The sequence below is a fragment of the Haemaphysalis longicornis genome, unplaced genomic scaffold (genome assembly GCF_048455015.1).
Source record: "Haemaphysalis longicornis isolate Haplotype H1 unplaced genomic scaffold, Haemaphysalis longicornis Haplotype H1 scaffold_8, whole genome shotgun sequence".
NCBI classification, from domain to species: domain Eukaryota; kingdom Metazoa; phylum Arthropoda; class Arachnida; order Ixodida; family Ixodidae; genus Haemaphysalis; species Haemaphysalis longicornis.
The window spans coordinates 50,509,857-50,527,551 of record NW_027526445.1 but is presented as its reverse complement, the minus strand read 5'-3'; the positions used below and the strand labels follow the sequence as shown (position 1 = coordinate 50,527,551).

General features: G+C 49.1%; 1 protein-coding gene across 1 annotated transcript; it reads right to left on the bottom strand.

Moving 5' to 3' along the window:
• Positions 1-12,952: 12,952 nt before the first annotated feature.
• On the bottom strand, positions 12,953-14,332 carry LOC144148293 (organic anion transporter 3-like). The gene has a single exon (XM_077679849.1). It carries the CDS (start codon positions 14,330-14,332, stop codon positions 12,953-12,955), a length of 1,380 nt encoding a protein of 459 aa, XP_077535975.1.
• Between the last annotated feature and the right edge of the window lie 3,363 nt (positions 14,333-17,695).

The following is a 17,695-nucleotide window of genomic DNA, read 5'->3' as shown; positions in this document are numbered from 1 at the left end:
CACAATTAGTGAAATGGCAGGACAACAACAAAACAACAAAGAACTTTAGAAACAACTTATTGAATTCTGGTTAGGAAAACAATAAGTTAGGCTATTTCAATATTTCACACAAAGTGATATGATTTGGGAACAAACGAGAAAACGAGGAACACGAAAATGATTGAATATTACTTACAAGAAGACAGATTTACATGACTACGTGATTCACACCAAGTGATACGCTCAAAGAACAATAACACAAAATAAAAACGCATGGAAGCACGGAAATGATTCAATGGTGCATGCCTCCATTATCAGTTATGGTAGGGAATTCTTAAACAGTATGCGTTCTTCGTTGTGGTGCCAGAAACTGCCAAAATAGTTGCAGACCGGATTGGTTGGAAAGTGAGTAATATTTCCATGGTCCAAAGACTGAAAAAAATTAATACCGCTTGTAGCAATAAAAACTAAGAAGCCGCAGGTTGTCGACAAAGCTGATATTTGCGCAGGATGTGACTGACAATAAAAATCTGGGCCTTATACATTGTCTGGTGAAAGAATTTGATGTCTGTAACTACACGAAAATATCTAGTTACACACAATGCAGGATGCCACTCGCAGGTGGAAAAAAGCGTGTTTCCTGTTTCCTAAACCAGGAGAAGTCCCGCGCCAAGTTGACCGTCAACAGTAGCTTGAGCAGGCGCCTTGTGCAGACTGTTGCAGTAGCACCTCTCTTGCAAGCCAGTTCATCAATCTAGGCATGGGTACAGGAAAACCTGTGTTGTTACTACAGCTTTTTGAGGCTGGTATAATACAGAATGGCCGCCTACCATTGTCCGTGAAAAAGACAGTGTATGACAGCTGCATCCTACCGGTACTCGCCTACGGGGCAGAAACTTCCAGGGTAACTAAAAGGGTCTAACTTAAATTAAGGACGACTTAGCAGGCAATAGAACGCTAGAAGATGGGTGTAACAATAAAGGACAGGAAGAGAGTGGAGTGGATATAATTTAGTGTCAGCACTGGCACTACTAAGGCAACCTTAACATTGACTATGACAGCTAATGTGAGGTACCACTATATATAAGAACAATATTTCGTGAATGGGGACTCTGAGGACATTTTAGCACAGCTACAGGTCCCATCTGAACTTGCAAAATATTGTTCTGTGTCTATCCTAACCGCTTGGTGGATTGAAGTGACAATATATACACGGATGAAGCCATGTCCACAAAATGTGGCAAAAGGAAACATGCACAAACCCGGATAGCGTCACTGCCATGGACGTATACTTCCTGCAGCAGAAAGGCGAGGTGGGCTAGTTGGTATATATGCATAACTAAACCTTCAAAAAGCACATCAGTGAAAAACTAGTCATGTTGTCCTGTTCGCTCGTCCTGCTAGGCCTATATTTTAGTTTAAGTATATGTTGTACAGCAGGAAGCATCAAAGTAGTGCAAGACATTTTTACAGCCCCATGACATTCACACATAGTCTAAGCGGCACCAGTCAGCAGCCTGCAACATGTAAGTTATTAGGAAACGACAGGCCAGAAACCAGAATCATACTCTGCCTTAAACCTGCGAAATCCCAAATGCTGTGTTACTCTGATCCCGAAGGTGTGTTACACACTAAATTCATTAGGCTGAAAATTCCATAAGTCACAGAAATTTAACAGCCATTTTTGAATATTTTTACTAGGTTCTGAAAGGTTAATTTACGTTTGCGATGCTGCAGTAAGAGTACGAAGCACAACCAGCGACATGCGTGTAGTTCTGACGTTACAAATAAATTCGGGTGCATACACGTTGTTCATTCCAACATTTCACGACCAAACTCAGCGTTCGAAAAGATTGAACATTCAATCGAAACGCGAAAAAAGCATCCAGATGGCATTTTAATCTCGATTATTCACTCGATTTTAATCTCGAATTATTCACTCGATCCAGATGGCATTTTAATCTCGAATTCACTCGATTTATTATTTTGTTTTAATGCTACACGCACGGCAATCATTCAATTTATTGTGCACGTTTTTTAACCGAAAAATATTATGACGAAAAAAAAACGGCATCTGCAGAAACGAAACAAAAACCAATATCACGCTAAAAGTACACGGTGTACGTGTAACGCAAACACGCCTACATTCGCACAGGGACTTATATTCGCACTCTCCAACTTCTATTATTTCATTTCATATCAAAACATTCGCCTAGCAAAACAGGACAGAACACAAACACTTCACCAAACACAGGGCTAGAAATTGCGGGAGAATTGATTCTGTTTACAAACGCAGCAGCCAGGTACAAAGGTCTACCGACAAATCTCCGCAACGCACAAAGCGAGTCCCTCAAATCGTTAGGGCTAACCGCTTACGCGTACCGAAGTCCGAGAGCAACTCTGCTACGTTAAATACATATGACAAGAAAACAAGGTTCACTAGTACTCACTTACCTCCACTACTTGGGAGTATTTCTTCGTCCGGTAGATAAATCCATGGTAGTCAAATCACCGAAATAACGAAAACAACGAAAGTTGAAGGCGAGCACACCTGTGCCGTCACCGGCCAGTAGAACGCGTAACGATACGGAGTGCAGTTAAAAACAGATGATCGGACTCGCCGCGCAGCGACTTCCTGTCTCGTGTTCGTCCGAGGGAAAAACTTGTTCCTGAGAGGCACCCACCTTGATAAAACGCGGTGCGAAATATGTGCCCAAGTTATTGGGAAATACAGATATTAGTTGCCAATTATATACAAGAAAAGCTTGAGCGTGGGTATTTTTTAAAGAAAACAGTAATTGTACCGACAATCTAGATTACGGCATTTAAGGCAATTTCAGGGTCTGCGGTAGAAATACAGCTGCCGTGGGGTTGTGGGCGCCGTAATTTTACGGTTTGTTCTGATGCCGCAACCACTTGCAGCGTATATTCCGCTTTCGCGCGTCGACATCGCCCCGCGTTGACGGCGTCGGTAAAATGCACGGCGACGTGAGCTGACGCGGGAGGAGGAGGAGGAGGAGAAAACTTTCTTGAACAGGTAGAACGGGCTTCGAAGATGGCGGGTCCTAAGCCCTGGACTCCGTTGGTGCGGTCTGCCGTCTTCGGCCTTTCAGCGAGCTAAAGCTGCTTACTTAGGTCCGAGCTGTCAAGTTCACTCTCCCACTGCTCCTGTGTAGCTATGCCGATGTCTATGCTGCTCGCCAGATATCAGCGTCGACGCAGCGCCAGGAAGCATACGAAAGGAGGCGACATTGTGCGGATTCCATGTCCATTTCCTGGTTTGGGGTCATTACGTTCGTAGAAAACAATCATTTTTTTAACACGTGCGGTTATTTGGTTCCTTGAGGCAAATAATAAGCTATTTCTGTTCGAAAGTGCGCATTCATCCGTGGCTAGCTTGGCTTTCATCGGGGAGATCGGGGGTTTGGGAGAGCTTTTCGCGAGTTAAATACGGGAGCTCTGGTTACATCGCTTGTAGTGTTAGCATGATGGGCTTGTCTGCAAGTTCGGTGCGTAACGAAGAAAGTTTATCAAGGCCGGAAATCTAGCGGTGCATTCAATTTCATTCGCGGCTACCGTAGCTTGCATAGGGGGAACGATGAAGCGCGATAGCTTTTCTTGGCTTAAATAAGGGAGCTTTGGTTACATCACTTGCAGTATTAGCATAATTGACCTCGCCTCCAAGATCGGTGCGGAAGAAACAAGCGTTAGCACTGCCGAAATTTGTCAAATACGACAAAACGAATCACCCCCGACAATATTCGCTTGCAGCATCTGTTAGGTTACCAAATTCTTGGGTCCACGCATTGTTTTCCGGCGTGGTCGAGTGGATTGGAGCTTAGGTGCTGGTGTTGTATCTTGAAAGTCTATGGTTCCAATCTTGGCAAAATCTCACGGATTTTTTTAGTTTTTTTTGCAATGAGGGTGTCATCGACTTTTCTTTTCAAGGCAAAAAAAGGCAGAGTACCTTGCCGTTTAACGTACAAGTGACGTTTGGCGGTAACCTCAGTGTCAAAGCAGCCCCGAAATTTGCTTTGCTCACACTTTGAATTCCTGAAGCTGCATTCGGTACGTAACATCAAGGTTAAATCAAGTAGCAAGTAAAATAGTGCGAATTGCGTCTTTGTTCATCATTCTATCTTATTTTGTTCAGATTTGACGGCAATGACCCCTCCCCCCCCACCAAGAAAACCTTACAAGGCTCGTTGGCAACGTCGCTTGTAAACGAATCCTGCACTAAGTCCTTGCCTCTTCCCATGAGGTTCGGTATTGGGCTACTGTTTTGAAGGTCAAAAGTTCAAAGCAATAGTGGTGGATTACAATACTTGCACAAAACCCCTCGGTACAAAACCCTTACAAAAAACATACAAAACCCTATGTAACTTCAATATAGTACGCCTGCGGAGAGTTTGAAAATAAAGTATAGCAGATATAGCTAAAATAAATGTAACTGCGATAGACATGTTCGAAGTAAAAAACGGACATACCAGCTACATCTGAACAACGTCAGCAAAATATGTCTAAATACCGTCCCCAAATGAAGCAGCAGCAACATCGAGAGTACGCCTTTAGCAAAGTTAAAAGAACGTCCGACATTAAGGTACCAGCAACGTTATCTCAACATCCAAAAATTTTCATTAAAATATTGCACGTTGTACGGATGTCTAATAGAGATACTGCTGGGACCTAGACTTTCGGATCTTTTTGGGACGTCGCAGAGATGTTAGTGGTTTGCTGGGATTAACGTAACGCAAACTACTTAACGTCGTGCGCCCCCGGAAATGCTCTGCATTTGATCGTGCCCCTCGCGAGGGGGATGTTTTACTGCGTCGCCATGCGAACAGTTTGCCACGCTTTAGTTTCAGTTGTTTCTTTGCTGGGGTGCTGACGAGCGGCGCCACCTCCTCGCACTTCGCCGCGGGAGGATCCGCGGTGGGGGCGAGTTTGGTGCACAGCAAATGCACGACGCTTTGACGAACGGCTGACTTTCATCAACTGTTCCGGCCACGAAGTTGCCTTAGACCAGTTTTGCACTGTCATTAATTGTGGGGTTAACAACTGCACTACCGTAAATCAGTTCAATCCAAAATACTCTTTTTAGGTATGAGTATCGTGTGCGCTTCTCCGTAAGAGGGTGGCAATGCCTTTTGTTCGAAGGCCTCGTGAAATAGTGCTGCCAAAAGTGGCGATAAATTGTTTTTGAAGACCTTGTAAAAGGCTGCAGTTAATCCCTCTGGACCGGTGACTTTCCGTTGTTAAAACTATCGATCGCACATTCAACTTCAGCAACTGCAATAGGCTGGCTTAAACTTTCTCTATAGTCTTCATCAATCCTTGGGAAAGCAATGATAAACTCGGTTTTAAAGGCCTCCACCTCAGCCCTGCGGAAGGCAAACAAATCTTCGTAGTAGTGATGAAAAGCCTGTTCAATCTCTTGCTGATCACCCGTTACCCGTCCTTCCCACTCTATCTCCCTTATATGATTACGTCGAGCGTTCGCCCGTTCTATACCCAGCGCACGCTTGGTAGGGGCCTCTTCACCGGCTAATCGGTCCACTCTCGCTCTCACCAGGGCTCCCCGGTAGCGTTAATCGTCAAGCGCCTCAACTTGAGGCGCTTGACGATGAAACAGAAACGGTTTCTGTTTCATTTTTCTGATATCCTCACTAAACACCCCAGGCGCATTGCACTCTTCACGGAGAAGTTTTTCTAGGTTTGACCTTAGTGTCTTTTCTATAATTTTCTATTCGTATCGTACGACAGTGGACCTCTCAATGGCCCTCATTTTTACCTCCTGTTTACACCACTCCCATTGTTCACCGATTTTATCCGCTTCTATTTTCCGAATCAAATTACTCACTTTTTCAAAAAAGATTTCATCCGTAAGTAACATATCATTTAATTTCCATAGCTCCCACGTGCAAGTGTAGGTCCGTTTCTTGTATCCTAGATTACACACCACCAGGCAGTGATCTGAAAATGATGCAAGCTTTACTTCTTACCCTTCACATTTTTCAATTAAATTACACGATACATACATTCTATCCAGTCTAGCGTGACTGACTCCTTGAAAATGTGTAAATTGCATCTCCCGTCCTCCCTCTAGACATTCGCCCACATCCACTAACCCAATAGTATTTATTATTTCCTGCAGCACAGCCGTGCTCTCGGCACGAAATGGCCGATTACTAATCTTATCTCGCATGGATAAGACGCAATTAAAATCCCCTAGTACCACAAGACGCTTGTCTGTCAACAGATGCGGCCTAATGTTATTATAAAATTCAGCCCTTTATCTAACTTCATTCGGCGCGTACAAGCACACTATTCGCCACTCTTCACCACTCAATACTACATCGCATACAACGAGTCGCCATGACAAGCCAGAGCACACCTCTCGCACTCCAAGCCCCAGCAACTTTTTCACCAATAACATGCCGCCAGCAGAAAAGCCAATTGCGTGGCTGACGCACACATAATACCGCGACGTGAAACGTTGCACCGTGCCCCCGGTCTCCTCCTCCCCCTCTACCTTTGTCTCCTGAACCGCTAAGACGTCTACGTCTATATCTGTTAGCGGGCGGTGTACTTGACTCTGCCGTCTTTTACTCGAAAGACCACGGACGTTTAGGGTAGCTAGGTTCAGAAAAGACATTTCCCCGTGAAGAAATGGAAACCGGGGGCATAATATTCACCGCTCACATCCAGCGCGTCGCTAAGCGACGCGTTTGGGCCCCGGGTCGTCGAGCTGTTTTGGAGACGCTCCCGACGCCTCTACACTCCTGCGTTCCACCGCGACGCTTGGCTTAAGCCGCGTCGTCGAGCGGCGTCCCGGCGTCGTCTTCATCGGCGGCTCGTCGGCCTGAACTGCAGGGTCGCTGACGCCACCCTCGGCAACGTCGATGTGACACCGTTTGGTGACCGGGTTCCGGAGCACGTCCATGGCGTCGGGGGCGTAGTTGACCGTTGCCTGGCCGTTCGTTCGGGTGCCACCGTCTTTCGACAGGTCATCCGTGGGAGCCGGAGCTTGCTCCGGCACGTCGTTGTCTCCTCCGCCTGCTGCCGCTATGGCCTCGCAAGCGTTCATTGACGTGGTGGCCTTTTCCTCCGTCTTTTCCTGATCCCCCGTGCCCTTGGCTGCTTCATCGGCCTCCTCGGCATCCATGAGGTGTTCGGACTCATCGTCGTGACCAGGTGGCCCAACCGCGCTCGCGTACGACCTCGTGCACTGGGCCTCAGCATGGCCAAAGCGTCGACACAGGGAACACCGAGGCACCTTGCACTCCCGTCTCACGTGCCCTTCACCGTTGCAGCGAAGGCACTGCATGGGCCGGCTGGGCACCACGACGAGAGCCAGTTCTCCGGCAACACGAATTTGGTGAGGTAGGTCACCGATCTTGAATCCTTACTTGAGCTTGAGAAGCACAGTCCTCGTAGTAAAAGTCTTTTCGTTCACGCCGGCGACCCGCCAGCGTTCCCTCGTAACCTCGCTGACTCTACCGTAGGGCACGAACGCTGAACGGATGTCCTCGTCTGCAAAAGCCAGTGGAGCTTCAGCTTCACCTCCTGATTCTGTGGGTCGATGACGAGGCAGCGACGCCCATTCACATGCAGCTCCATCGTGGTCAGCATTTTCTTTGTCGCTTCTGCACTCCTAAATGTCACAGCCCAAACATGATTCATTTGATAGGCACCCAAGGAAATTACCTCGGGCAGTGCACCAAGTTGGGCCAGAGCGTCCCTGAAGTCTTCGACTCGGTAAGGTCGTCCCTTTACGTCAGCGTGAAGAAACACGGTGTTGAGCACAATGCGTCCGCTAGGCAGCGTCGGCAAGATAATCTGAAAATCCTGGTTTTCCTTTCCTTCGGTCCTGTTTCCGCGGTCCGCGTCGACCGCTGTTGCCGCTCGAAACGAGCTCATGATTTCACGACCGTTCGCCTCGGTGACCGGAAGTGGAATATTTTTAAAACTGTGCTGAAGGATAGCTTCAAATAATTTAGAATAAATGTCACCAGTCATAGTTTCACTTCAGAGCCGCGGCCGCTGGATGGAAACAAGTACCTTGTTTCCATCAAGCGGCCATGTAAGAGCATACAACTAAAAGAATTTTTAAACCAAATTCGCATTGAACCAGGCTGCACAGCCGTTTTTCCAAACACTGCGTGGCCGCTGAACGGCTGCTGAAGCGGCGGCGTCATCGCAGCCCTCTTAACCCACGATTACCATTTACTGACGGCATTCTACGACATCCCACTTTTAGAGATTGCACAGTCATTTTTCCGGTCACTGTTAATAATATCACTTTCTATATACGCTATACAGGACGTTCGTTGAAGCCGCTTTCATGCGGGTTGATCCCGGCAACTCCGAAGGCGCTCCGGAGCGGGACTCGGTGAGCCGTCACCGAAGTGGGCCGCCCCCGCCGAAAGCAGAGGCGGCCACTGGAAACTCTGCTGTCACGCACTCGCCCATTTCCGACGCGCGATTCGGCATGCCTGACCTTGTTTCCAACGAGCGGCCGTGCCCAACCGATCGCTTGTAGGTAGTTTCGCTTTTTTTTTCTTTACAGCAGGAATGATGTGTTTGGTGTTGAGCAATGTTTACAGGAACAGCAAGCTTTCTGGCGCTGGTCGGGTGGAACTTATTGCTAGAAGTTGCATTTTACTGCCTCTACTTTCACTAAGAGTGCCTAATTTATAGCATCTTTAACATACCGTACTTATGTTTACTTGGAAGAGGTAGTATTGACTTACAGCTGGTAACTACATTCGTTTAACAGCGAAGCTAATGAGCAACTTGTTGGAGTATGGTGTGCGGAGTTAAAAGTGCAAAGAAATGTCGAGCGCTCGTACACGTCTTCCTCGAGCCCACGTTCATCAAGTAAAGCATACCCACTTGAGGAGATTGGCCAGCATTGGCCACAAAGGCACTGCAGAGTTCGCCGCAACATTTGCTCGGAACGAAAAGGACTCGTAATAGCGCACGCTCCTGGTTCGTTCCTCCTCGTGTCGTCATGCGAATGCGCTCTGTAACGTAGAAGAGCCACGACTTGAATGTTGAAGCTGTGGCACTTGATCATTGTCTCCACACGGCCCCGCCGCGGATAGTTCGCATGGCCGAGGGTGAAGAGTGCGCTATGCTTCGAGAGGCTCAGCGTGCAAAGTATCCTCTGGAGACGATAAGTCGCGCTTGCAGAGTGGACTACGAAAACGTCGACCAAAACGACGAGCCCTCTCTCGCCTTGCTCGACATGAGACATTAAAGTGCCTTGCCGCCGAAGTCAACCACGACCAAACGATACTAAAGCTGTGGGCTCGTCCATGATCACATACAACAGCTTCGCCATTCAAGACTTGCGCGTGAGTGCTAGCTTCCCTCATTTTTTTAGATGCGACGCTCAGAGCATCTCTTGTCGGCGGCCCTGTCCTTCCTGCGTGCGTCCGTTGTTGTCCGCGGCGTGCGTCCGTTGTCCGCAACCACTCTCCCGCTCTCCTCTCCGGTAGCGAACACTCTCGCGAGGGGCATTGGATTGGATTCGATTCGATTGGATTGGCTTGGCTTGGCTTGGCTTGGCTTGGCTTGGGTTGGATTGAATTTGGATTGGATTAAAGTGGATTGTGTTGGATTGTGTTGCGTCATAGCCGCGGCAGACGCACTGGCGCCGGCGCGTGCCCAGGTGAGGGCGTGTGCGGCCCAGCGCGCTCTCACTCCGCCGGTGGGAGGCGCTGCGCGTGGTGCTGCGCATGTGCAGTACTCTCTCTCTCCGCGGTTTCCTCTCCTTCGGGCGCGCTGCGCATATATATAGAATATAACCGGTGTGCCGCTCTCCGGCGGCCTTTCGATCGACGGTTGCTCTCCGTTGCGCTTGAACCCCCTCAGCGTCGCATCACACCAGGGTTCCCGCGAGGGGAGGTGGGCGTAATTTTTTGCCCCGAACCAAACCCCGAGGACATGTAAGCGTCTCTTTCGCGTTGTGAATGCGAAAGCACGAGTGCTATGCGGACCGCCTGCAACGGCTTTACCGCCTCGAGTTGTCGACGGGCTTTGTAACCTTGCCGCTCGAGACGCTTTATTTGGCAATACTTCTTGGCGCGTTTGAATGGCTTCCTGCGCGTTCTACCTAACGCCGAGTAAACGAAGATTTGACCACGGTGGTGAATTTAGCTTCTTGTCTATTCGTTCGTTCGGCGGCGTTATTGTACTGGCGCGGACGAACCCCTCTGGCTACTGTCGAGTTCAAGCGCCATGCTATGGAAAGCCTCGTGAAATGGAAAGATTCCGAAGTCGCCATTTTTCAATAACGCACGCCACCGACATATGCCGGCTTCCTAAGTACTCCGCCGATTTGCTAGAGTCCGCTGATATTCGCTGACAACAATCGTGGTTGATTGATTGTTGGGTTTAACACACCGACACAGCGCAGGCGATGAGGCGCGTCGTAGTGGAAGGCTCCAAATTAATTTTGACCACCTGGGGATCTTTACCGTGCGCCGAAATCTGGTACACACGGGCGTTTTCGCTTTTCGCCCCCATCAGAAAAGCGGCCGCCGGGGCCGGGAATCGAACCCGGCGACCCCATGCTCAGCAGACCAACCCTTATCCACTGAGCCAGCGCGGCGGGTCTGACAACTATCTTGCCATTTCCGCGTTATTTGAATTTTAATCTTATCTAGTCCAAATAGGAACGACCACCAGGGGAAAGGGGGAGGGGGGCGTAGGTATCGGTGTTCCAACCCCCCAACCTTCGGAATTTTCTCTTCCCAGCACTTTCCTCCCCGCTGCATTTCAGTCTATTTTTCGTCCACCATGTTCACACTTCGTGTCAGTATATTATATTTAAAACAAAAAAGAATAAAGCAAATTATATTCGAAATAGAAAAGAAACGCATGTTTGCGCCCACGCTACCCACTTTCCCCGTTTCTCTTTCTGTAGCGTAAGCTACACTGGCTGAGGTTGAGCAGTTTCGCGTTGACCTTGAAGGGCTGCGCTGCGCATGCGCGAGGAGCATTGGATTGGATATGATTGGCTTGGATTGGATTGAATTTGGATTAGATTGGATAGGATAGAATTGAATTGTATGGGATTGATGCAAATCCAATCCAATTGGAGAACGGGTTTGTAGACAATTGGGTCTGCGCATTCCAGAGGAGTGACGTCATAGCCGCGGCAGAAGCACTGGCGCCGGAGTGTGCCCAGCTGTGCGCCTCGGTTGTACAGTAGGCAAGTCTGACGCTGCGCAGGAACCGCTTGATAGCCGTTTCGCGTTGCCGTTTCGCGTGGACTGGACTGGACTGGACTGGATTGAACTGGACTGGATTGGATTGGATTGGATTGGATTGGATTGGACTGGACTGGACTGGACTGGACTGGACTGGACTGGACTGGACTGGATAGGAGAGGATTGGATGGGAAATGGTTTTAGCAGCCCTAAGCACGATAACCAGCTAATCCTAGACAACCAAAAAACCTAAGAATAACCAGCTGAATCTTAGCTCAAGCTACGTATATCCTGGCATCCGAGCTAAGCCAGTGCTAATTTTTTTGCCGGGGGGTGTAAAAACCCCAAAAAGCATTGCTGGCTACGCCACTGAGTGCAAATACCAGGCTGTTATTGCTACTTTTCACACATTTACCGAAGTTATGTCTTTCTTTATCTAGTTTATTTAGCTCAATCATTATGCCGACGATAGAACTGAGATTCAGTCTTGATGCTCTACGCGTTTGTATAACCGCCTTTATTTCATGAGGCGCGATTACACGATAACTGCAATGGTTCGGCCCATTAATGTCGGTCAAGTAACAAATTCAAACACGTGACATAGCAGCCGCTTGGTCACCAAATAAAGATCCGGTTACCCACCGATTAGGTAGGTCAATGCCTTCTTCGCAGCTCTTGGAAATTGCAACAAAATATATACATAAACGAATCGCCACCGATCACAACGTATGACGACCAGAAGAGGACGTTTATTAAAGCAGACCTCAAAAATGAAAATTGGGTGGCCCCTTCCCCCTCCGAAAGGTCACGGGCTCACACAACGTTCGGTTCCCATTGAGCAGGTATTCCTGGCCCTGAAGCGTCGAGCATGAGTTAAAAAAAGGTACGGCGGAAAGGGCGGGTTGCGCCTTCGAATATATATATTTAATTACACTTAAAAAAGCCAGGCCTCGAAATGCTTTGAATACTTGAACATTTTGCTATTTAAAGCAAGCTAGTTGAAAATTGTCGAACACAGGCAACTTGAAACTCTAGTTTAACTGCTCCATTGCTATGACACGTCCACTTCACACAGGAAGCTTTGAAGCACTGTCAGAATGCATGTATGTATTTATTGACAATTACGAGGAGAGAAAGGTCCAGGGTCAAGGAATTGAGAATCGGTGCATCAGATGATTGGTTGAGCAGCACATCTCAGGCAGATACTACCCCGCGATATTTGTGAAGATGCAAAGAGGAAAATAAAATGTTTCATTGTCATTTTGCACTCCTAATAGTCAGGTGGATCATCACAGATCATGAGTGGATATCGATTGAGCATTCAATTTGGTCCAGCTTAGCCAGAAGGTTTGTAGCAACGAGGTGAAAAAGGAGAACGGAGTGAATGAGGAAACTTACAAAAACAAAAAGAAATGCGCGCGATGTCTGTCTTGCAATTTTGCCTCGATCGTGGTTTTTAGACTCGTCTCTAGATTAATCGAACTACGATGAGGTACACGAGTAATTACAAACAAAATAATCATCAGCAAATAGTAATCTTCACCTACGCTGACAGTTCATTTTATTTGTGCGTTGTGTAGGTCCTTCCAAAAGCAGTTCTCGCGGGAATCATTTTGACACCGTAACAATAAAATAAAACTTGATCGCAAATGCAACCCCCAAGGCGCTCCAACATCATTGCGGATTGGGTCGCCTGATTCTACTACTCCAACACACTCGCACACACGAAAAGAGTTTGTCGCATGCACAAGCTTCTACAAGCTATCCACCGCAAACTCGGGGGTTTGCGCTGGAAGAGGGCTGCGTTTCGGAGTGTCGGAGGTCGGGCTCTGCGCCCCGGAAAGGGAGGCGGCGCCTCTTCCCGGCGACCAGCAATGCCTTTTCTCCGTCCGAGATTTCTGCTTCCGCCTCTTCGGGTCCTTCTTGGTGCATCCGGGAGACAGGGACGCCTTGATCATCTCCTTTCTTTGCTCCTCGCTCATCAAGGACACGGACAGCACCCTCGCCACCTCCTCCGGCTTCTTCGCGACCATGACCACGGGCAGCCACTGAATCGCCAACGAGCAGAGCAGTGCCAGTGCGGCCATCGTCAAGTGTAGGATGAACAGCGTCAACGGCTTCTTGGTCGAGGTGAGCAGACCGGCGGACAGGGTTCCGAACTTGCCGATAGTGAAAGCGCAGCACATGCCGATGCTCCGGATCCCGGTGGGGAACACTTCGGCCATGTAGCTGTAGTTGACGCTAAACCCCACCGAAGATACGCACTTGAGGAGTAGCGTGAGTAGAGAACTGGCCGTCACGTGACCGTCGTATGTCGTAGCGGCCAGAAAGAGCGCCAGCACGCCGCAGAGCACGAGGCACATGGAGAGGGCGTCGCGTTCACCCCTGATGTGCACTAACCAGCCGATTGAGCAGTAAAGCAGCCCCTGCAGGAGTGTGTGAGTCGCTGCCCAGTAAACGCCGTTCGTTTCGGGTGGCAAATGAAAGCCGTAGAAGCTGAGCTGCAGGTAGAGCCAGGCAAGGGCGACGGATAGCGCGCGCCCGCCGGTGAAGGCCAGCCCCACCGCGACACCACCCTGCAAAGTGGCCACCGTCAAAGACGCGTCCTCTCGCTTCTTCATCTGCAACTTGAGCAGCCTGAAGGTCAACTCGGCCTGGTTCTGGTTGACGCCGTTCCTCGCCGACGCCGCCAATATGACCTGCTCCGCTCGATGCATCTTCCACGTGGACAGGAGCCAAGTGGGAGACTCCTCGAGCCGAGAGCAGAACAGCGCCAGGGCGAGGCACGGAAGAACGAAGAGGAGCTTCATCACCTTCCAACCAGGATCCGCCAGGCGAATGACGTCGATTACCCGCGGCATCAGCGTGATCGGCAAGGCGGTGTTGACGAGGGTCAGCCGGGTGCGCCGCTCTCTGCGGGTCACTTCGTAGAGCAGGATGAAGAGTAGGAGAAAGCAGGCATAGGCGGTCGCCGACACGACAAATCTGGCCGCGAGGAAGAGGGCGAAGGTCTGCGAGACGCCGCAGCACAGGCTGGCGCAGAACAGGACCCAGGCGGAGGCGACAATTGTGGGTTTACGACCGAGGTGGTCCGAGAGAGCGCCAATGGCCGGCGTGACCAGCACCGCTCCCATTACGTACACTGGGAACGATAAGTGGTCGAGCCAGGCATCTTGACAGACGAGGCCGTACTTGCTTATTGTGCTCTCCTCCACTGACTCCACGTCGAAGTCCCACTCGTTGCAAGGAACTGGCGTCTGGTTTCTGACGCCGTCCTGCGGAAGGCGTGGGAAAAAATAAATTCCGCGGAATCGTCTCCACCCCTGACACCAATTCAAGAACAGCGAACAGCTGTTATTAACAGCAGAGACGTTATGGGTGGAGCATTTTGTTCGTACGATGAATGCCTTGCGAGAGGCAGGGATGGGACCACGATCCGAGACCCTCCGGTCGCCTCTATCGGTGGGTCTGGGAACCGCCCGACTGTTGTTTAGCAGACCCACCGATAGAGTGCGCAGTGGTCTCGCAGGGTGGGTTCCTCTCCCTCGCGCTTGTGGGGGGAGAGGGAAGGAAGTGTCTGGCCGCGTAGGTTAACTTGCAGATTGTTTGCGCGAACGGTAAAATTTCCGCGGCAACGGCGCTGGCGTTATCGGGCGAGCACCCGTTGACGTTCGTTGACGTTCGTTGAGAACAAGAGCTCGGCTGTTTCAGCAAATTTGGGACTGGGTGGAACTGGATTTTATTTCTTTAACCACTCACTTCATATCTCCGAGCTCTGAAGACCCTACCTCCGTTTTACAGAAAACGCTTTCGCGGTCCCAGCAGACACCAAAGCCGTACACGGGCAGCTTTATGAAAATACACCAAAAGAAATATCTGAGAAACCCTCAGCACTCCTGAGTTGGGAACGCAGTAGCAAGCGCGCCTCCATTGATTGGGCAGCACGTGCGCATGCGCAGAGAAGGTGCGAGGACAATCGCGGCGGCCTTTCAGCGTCCGGTAAGCGGGTCTCCCGGCTGTCTGTCCTTTTGGCTGGCTACGCCAGTACTCCGGGAGGTGACCACGTGAGAGGACGAATGCAGCCAAACGTGGAGAGAATATTACTAATCTTAGAGGAAAACAAGAAATAACACCGGGTGGTGTTCAACTGGACAACGAAGCTTTCACGTTCCCAATTTATAAGAACGCTTATCTGTCCCCGGATTTCTTTTTTGATGTTACAGCACCCCCAAATGTGTTTTCTTAAAAGTAGTAACAATTCCGAGTTCAGCCAACCAAGCCGACACAATCCTTACAAACTCGGCTTTCACACGTTAACATTTGTATTGCAGTTAAATGTCGCGACGGGAAATGGGCCACGTAAGAAATCCTGGAAGGAGTGTGTAAGAGCGAAGGATGCGGCCAGCATACGTTGCAGCGGCTGAAACAACCAACACAACTATACGCGTTGGATACGCCGGTGTGTATGTGCGACTAGCGGCTGGCTTTCACAGAACACCTTAAAGATAATTTAAGTGGCAGCCTTGAACCGCGCTTGCTGATGTCACCTTTTCCGAATGCGCACTATGTGCACAAGTGAGGTTGGTAGTCAAGATACACTGTAAAAACAATCTGTAATTTTACAGACAAATTACGGACCAGATGGCCGTAATAAAATAGAGCCCTGTTCTGTTTGATGCAGAACAAAGGAAACACCCGTAATTGAACGGAAGTGCGCTCCGTCCGTCAGTATACGGACGCTCCCTCCGTTATACGTCAAACGGAATCTTTTTCTGCTTTGCAAAATACGGGCGTTTCCTCTGTATGATGCAGAACAGAAACAGATCAGTTTATTAATAACTGCAAGAAATATATTGTCGTGTCGATCGTCGGGAATCGATCGAGAAGCGAAAACTGCGGCCCCGAAAACATTCGTGGCGTAATTAATGCGGCTCTGTTTCGTTAGTGTCTAAAGTGTAGTAAACTTAGTGAGGGCCATGAGGCCCATACCGCTCAACACGAGCGCTATATCTTGTCTTTACGACACTCCGGCGACGTCGCTGCCCCGGACCTGCAAACCGCACATGCGTGTGTGACCGGCACACTTGTAGAAAATATAATGTCATTTGCGTGCAGAAGCAGAGTTGCGGAAGGTAATTTAGTTCTTAAGGAATCAATATCGGCCGAAGTATTCAGCCTAAAGCTTAAAACAAAAGCACAGCAAGCACTATTCATGCAGTGCGAAATCGCAGTCGCAGCCAGTCACACACATTTTTGCGAGCGCTTTCTTTAAACAGCGGAGTTGATAGCGATCAACTATTGTGGGGGCTTCGCGGAACCTTACTGCGCAAGCGCTATTTAAGAAATCGCACTTTTTAGCCGGGAAATCTGTAAGCCTACTAGTAAACACCGATAAATGGCACACGCAGGGTGGGCATCCATGTAGTATACAGGTTATTCAGCACAAGTGCTGTGTTCGTGCGGTGATGCATGTTTTGTACTGAAATGTTGCAATAAAAAAAAAAAAGTGCGGTGATGCAGTGGTCTCGAGCGTCGTGCCCGTTAAATCAACGTCGCGGGTTCGATTCCTCGACGAAGTATTTTTTTTCTTTTTTGAAGGTTCTGTCAATTACGGAAAGATATGCTTTTTGAAACGGAGTGTTTGTTTTGTTACGGCCTTTCCGTACTACGCAATGTCTGTTCTTACAATTCTTTCCGTTGTCTAAAAACGGAAATGTGTCCGGCAACTTTGACCAGCAGCTTCCTCCGTAAAATTGGCCATTATTTTACAGTGTACAGCACCAGTTTCTCGGACGCCTGTATTCAACCGCTCCAGTTAGTCCTGAAGGCTTCGCGGCGACAGTGTGTGGCGATCTAGGATAAAACGAGGGTGCCAAGGGTACACTACTATGTCCACTGGAAGACGCTAAGCCAAAAATTTGTTCCCATTTTTTTTGTTTAATTCTGGCAGCATTGTTGGGTTACCTGTCATATCTGTAGTTTGCTCTTTCGTCGGCACCTCCGATTACCTGAAGAGCGCTCTAAATTCAGGAGGGATGCACGTCCGTATCGCCGTGTTTGCGTTTCCAGCCAGCATAAGGAATGAAAGTGGTCGTACCAGATGTGCGCTAAGCCTGTACCTTCAGTGAGTGTGAGGACGACGACGAAACGCTGGTGCCACTCGCACCGAAAGGTGACATTTCCTTATCCAATGAAAGTCCGTCTACTGCTCGCTAGAGGGCTCAGCCCTGGGTTCAGAAGGATGCGTAGTCCTGGAAATCTAGCTAAGAAAGCCGAACACCCAGTGTGATTACAGATTTATTGATAAGGGCGCACACGCACAACTCCACAAAGCAGCCACTGCATTTTTGAACAGCAGGTATCGAGTGCATCATTGTGTATTGTGTACTAATGTTAGTGGAGTGTCCAACCAACGGCGTATTAGTCGAAGCAGGAAGTTGTGAATAATTAGTGTGGAACGGACATGCGCACGAACAATTATTTTTTGGCTCTGAAAG

Bases quoted from the DNA above. Each gene is read 5' to 3' on its own strand.
- LOC144148293 (XM_077679849.1), bottom strand. From the start codon at position 14,332: ATGGGAGCGGTGCTGGTCACGCCGGCCATTGGCGCTCTCTCGGACCAC.